Source organism: Falco biarmicus, chromosome 18 (genome assembly GCF_023638135.1).
Source record: "Falco biarmicus isolate bFalBia1 chromosome 18, bFalBia1.pri, whole genome shotgun sequence".
NCBI lineage: Eukaryota > Metazoa > Chordata > Aves > Falconiformes > Falconidae > Falco > Falco biarmicus.
The window spans coordinates 1,635,211-1,640,170 of record NC_079305.1 but is presented as its reverse complement, the minus strand read 5'-3'; the positions used below and the strand labels follow the sequence as shown (position 1 = coordinate 1,640,170).

The following is a 4,960-nucleotide window of genomic DNA, read 5'->3' as shown; positions in this document are numbered from 1 at the left end:
ACCGCCTCTGCCGGGGACCTTACTGGCCCTGTCGGTGGCCCCGACAGCTCTGCTAGTGGTCCCGATGGCAGCCCTAGTGGCCCCGCCGGCAGCCCCGCTGAGAGGGGCGGGGGGCGGCCGCGGCCCAGCCCTGCGGCCTGCAGCGCCCGGGCAGGCCCGAAGCCCCCCGAGGCCCCCCCCGGCAGCGGGTGGGACCGGAGCGGGGGGTGCCGCCCGGCCCGGCCTCACCTCGGAGCAGCTCGGGGTCGACGTAGCCCAGGACATCGGCGACGCCCAGCTCCTGGCGGGCGCAGGTGCCGCCGTGCATGCGCAGCCAGGCGGGCTCGGCCAGCGCCGTGCAGAGCGCCGTGATGGAGAGCGCCCCGGGCAGCGCCGAGGCCAGGCTACGCTCCGGCTGCTTCGGCAGCCCGCCGCCCGCCGCCCCGCGCCGCCGCCGCCCGCCGGGCAGCCCCGGCCCCCCCCGGGGGTGTACATGGCGGCCCCCCGCCGCGCTGCGGGGCCCAGCGACCGCGGCTCCGCCTGGGCGCCCCTCCACCACCGCCCCGCTTCCGGTGGGCGGCGCTTCCGCTTCCGGCGCGCTGACGTCACGGGCCCGCGGCGCCATGAAGGAGGCGCTGGAGCTGCTGTGGCGGGGGAGCGGCGCATCCCGACTCGCGCTGCTGGTTCCTGGCCTGGAGCCCCGGCGGGGGGGCTGCTGGCCTCCTGCGGCGGGGACCGCGTCATCCGCCTCTGGGGCAGGGAAGGTGGGCGGCCGGGGAACAAAGGAGGGGCGGCAGTGTGAGGGGGGCGGGACTACAGGCAGGGGGAGGGGCTGGAGGAACGTGGTGGGGAGGGGCTACAGGGGCCAGAAAGGAGGGGCTGGGGGCGGGGCTAGAGGGGCAAGAATAGAGGGGCGGGGGGAATAAAGCAGGGGCAGAAAAACCGGGGGGGGTGGGGGCAGTGTGAGGGGGGCGGGGTTACAGGCAGGGGGAGGGGCTGGAGGAACGTGATGGGGAGGGAGGAGGGGCTACAGGGCCCAGAAAGGAGGGGGCTAGGGGCGGGGCTAGTGGGAGGGGGTGGGGAGGGGGCCGGGGCTAGTGGGGCAACAAGGGGGCCGGGGGCGGGGCTATTGGAGCAAAAATGGAGGGGTGGGGGGAATAAAGGAGGGGCAGAAAAAACAGTGGGGTGGGGCAGTGTGAGGGGGCGGGGCTACAGGCGGGGGGGTGGGGCTAGAGGAAAGTGATGGGGAGGGGGGGAGGGGCTACAGGGGCCAGAAAGGAGGGGCTGGGGGCGAGGCTAGAGGGGCAGTAAGGGGGCCGGGGGAGGGGCTAGAGGGGCAGTAAGGGAGGGGCTGGGGGGGGGAATAAAGGAGGGGCAGGGGCAGAAGAACCGGGGGAGGGGTGGGGGTAGTGTGAGGGGGCGGGGCTACAGGCACGGGTGGGGGAGGAGGCGGGGCTAGACAAAAGGGGAGACTAGAAGGGCAATGAGGGGGGAGGGGCTGGGGGCGGGGCTAGAGGAAGGGGGTGGTGATGTGGGCGGGGCCAGACAGAAAGGTGGGACTAGCGGGGCAATGAGGGGGAGGGGGCTGGGGGCGGGGCTAGAGGAAGGGGGGTGGTGATGGGGGCGGGGGTAGAGGGGCAATAAGGGATCCTGGGAGGGGGAGGGGCAAGAAGGGAAGGGCTGGGGGGGGGGGAATAAAGGAGGGACTAGGCAAAAGAAACGGCGGGTGGGGGCAGTGTGAGGAGGGGACTACAGGCAGGGGGGAGGGGCTAGAGGAAGGGGGTGGTGATGTGGGCGGGGCTAGAGGGGCAATAAGGGGGGCGTGTGGGAGGGAGAAGGGCTACGGGGGCAAGAAAGCAGGGGCTGCAGAGGAGGGGGAGGGGCTACAGGGGCAAGAAGGAAGGGGGTGGGGCCAGAGGAGAGGGTCAGTGAGGGGTGGGTGGGTCTCTGGGCGGGGCCTGTCCCAGCTGGGCACCATCCTGCCCTCCCCCAGGGTCGGGCTGGGCCTGCCGGGCGGTGCTGAGCGATGGGCACCAGCGCACGGTGCGCAGGGTGGCCTGGGTCCCCCTGCGGCTCCTACCTGGCCTCCGCCAGCTTCGATGCCACCACCTGCATCTGGAAGAAGCAAGAGGACGGCTTTGAGGTGAGAACCCTCCCCCACCCCCAGCAGCGCCCCCCCCCCCCCCCCCCCCTTCCCCCCCAGCCCACTCCTCTCCCTCCCCAGTGCGTCACCACGCTGGAGGGGCACGAGAACGAGGTGAAGTCGGTGGCCTGGGCTCCCTCTGGCACCCTGCTCGCCACCTGCAGCCGTGACAAGAGCGTCTGGGTCTGGGAAGGTGAGGAGGAGAGCGGGGGGGCTGGGAGGGGGGTTGGGGGACACACACGCAACAGGGGGGCCCCGAGCTCCCCCACTCCTCACCCCGAGCGTTCTCCCTGCAGTGGATGAGGAGGAGGAGTACGAGTGCGTCAGCGTCCTCAACTCCCACACGCAGGACGTCAAGCACGTGGTGTGGCACCCCAACCAGGAGGTACGAGCCGCTTTCACGGAAAGACCCCCAAAATCCCCCCTCCCCCCCCCCACCCCGTGCTGGGATCAGGGCTGAAGCGTGAGCAGCGCCCTGGGGCCCCCTTCCAGCTCCATCCCTCTGCCCTCCCTCAGCTCCTGGCCTCGGCCAGCTACGACGACACGGTGAAACTGTACCACGAGGAGGAGGACGACTGGGGTGTGCTGCGCCACGCTGGAGGGCCACGAGTCGACGGTGTGGAGCGTGGCCTTCGACCGCAGCGGCGAGCGCTTGGCTTCCTGCAGCGACGATAAGACGGTGCGCATCTGGCGCCAGTACAAGCCGGGCAACGAGGAAGGTGAGGCTGCTGGCCCTGCGCGGGGGGCTCGGGGCTGCCCGGGACCTGCTGAGAAGGGGGGGCTGTCAAAAGAGAGGGGGGGGGGCTGTCAAAAGAGAGGGGGGGGCTGTCAAAAGAGAGGGGGGGGGCTGTCAAAAGAGAGGGGGGGGGCTGTCAAAAGAGAGGGGGGGGGCTGTCAAAAGAGAGAGGGGGGCTGTCAAAAGAGAGAGGGGGGGCTGTCAAAAGAGAGAGGGGGGCTGTCAAGAGAGAGAGGGGGCTGTCAAGAGAGAGAGGGGGCTGTCAAGAGAGAGAGGGGGCTGTCAAGAGAGAGAGGGGGGCTGTCAAGAGAGAGAGGGGGGCTGTCAAGAGAGAGAGGGGGGGCTGTCAAGAGAGAGAGGGGGGCTGTCAAGAGAGAGGGGGGGCTGTCAAGAGAGAGGGGGGGGCTGTCAAGAGAGAGGGGGGGGCTGTCAAGAGAGAGGGGGGGGCTGTCAAGAGAGAGGGGGGGGCTGTCAAGAGAGAGGGGGGGGGCTGTCAAGAGAGAGGGGGGGGCTGTCAAGAGAGAGAGGGGGGGGCTGTCAAGAGAGAGGGGGGGGCTGTCAAAAGAGAGAGGGGGCTGTCAAAAGAGGGGGGGGGCTGTCAAAAGAGAGAGGGGGGGCTGTCAAAAGAGAGAGGGGGGCTGTCAAAAGAGAGAGGGGGGCTGTCAAAAGAGAGGGGGGGGGCTGTCAAAAGAGAGGGGGGGGCTGTCAAGAGAGAGGGGGGGGCTGTCAAGAGAGGGGGGGGGGCTGTCAAAAGAGAGGGGGGGGGGCTGTCAAAAGAGAGGGGGGGGGCTGTCAAAAGAGGGGGGGGGCTGTCAAAAGAGAGAGGGGGGCTGTCAAAAGAGAGAGGGGGGGGGCTGTCAAAAGAGAGGGGGGGGCTGTCAAAAGAGGGGGGGGGCTGTCAAAAGAGAGGGGGGGGCTGTCAAAAGAGAGGGGGGGGCTGTCAAAAGAGAGGGGGGGGCTGTCAAAAGAGGGGGTGGGGCTGTCAAAAGAGAGGGGGGGGGCTGTCAAGAGGGGGGGGCTGTCAAGAGGGGGGGCAAAAGAGGGGGGGCAAAAGAGGGGGGGGCCATGCGGTGGGGGGAGGCAAAGAGAAGGGGGGGGGGGGCACGGGGGGGGGGGCAAAAGAAGGGGTGGGCAGGCATGGGGGGGGGGGAAGAGGGGGCGGGGTGGGCACGGGGGGGGGCGGGAAGAGGGGGGCGGGCAGGGCAGTGGTCAGCTCTCGCTGGCAGGGGGGTGGCCTGCAGCGGCACCGACCCCACCTGGAAATGCGTCTGCCACCTCTCCGGGTACCACCCCAGGACCATCTACGACGTGGCGTGGTGAGTGCCGGTGGCGTGGTGAGTGCCAGGTGGCGAGCGCCACGAGGCCACGGTGGCACCAGAGCCGCCCCGGCTCCCTTTTCCTCCCGCTGGCGACGCGGGTGACTGTGCCTGGCGCTGCCCCCCCCCCCCCCCTTTCTCCAGGTGCCACCCTCACCGGGGCGCTGGCGACGGCCTGCGGCGACGACGCCATCCGGGTGTTCGAGGAGAGCGCGTGCTCCCAGGCGCGGCAGCCCACCTTCAGCCTGGCCGCTCACGTGCCCCGCGCCCCACTCGCAGGACGTCAACTGCGTGGCCTGGAACCCCAAGGAGCCGGGCCTGCTGGCCTCCTGCAGCGACGACGGCGAGATCGCCTTCTGGAAGTACCAGCGCCCTGAAACTTGTTGAGAGCTTCCGGAACTTTCTATATTCCCCGTGGTTAGCACACGGAGAGCTGGGCAGGGAAAAAGGGGGAATGATCCCGGCGCCTTCGCCACAACCCGTGGCAGGACTTCCTCCTCCTCCCGCCCCACGCTCAATAAATCCCCGTGCTCCTGGCCAAAGGCTCCGGCTTTTCCTTTCGGTGCCATCCCGACGGACGGGGTATGCGCTCCCCCGGGGGCCGGATGAGGACGGGACCACCGGGGCGCTGGTTTATCCCCCTCTTCGCTTCGCCAGGAGGTGGAGGGTTTTAAGAGCGCTCCCCGCTGAGCTAATTCTGCCTGAATTAGTTCTGCTAAAAGTTTTTTTGAGCCTTGGAGGTCGCGCCTGTTTCCTCCTCCCCTTCCCAGCACCACAGAGACCAAG

General features: G+C 69.5%; 1 protein-coding gene across 1 annotated transcript; it reads left to right on the top strand.

Annotated features, from left to right (window-relative positions):
• The first annotated feature begins 305 nt into the window (after positions 1–305).
• On the top strand, positions 306–4,866 carry CIAO1 (cytosolic iron-sulfur assembly component 1). The gene is given in 12 exon segments (XM_056321761.1): positions 306–424; positions 609–684; positions 686–743; positions 1,973–2,040; positions 2,042–2,122; positions 2,204–2,315; positions 2,419–2,507; positions 2,639–2,701; positions 2,703–2,841; positions 4,072–4,177; positions 4,323–4,443; positions 4,445–4,866. Coding segments are annotated over 12 exon segments (1,149 nt in total). The 3' UTR covers positions 4,562–4,866.
• The last annotated feature ends 94 nt before the right edge of the window (positions 4,867–4,960 follow it).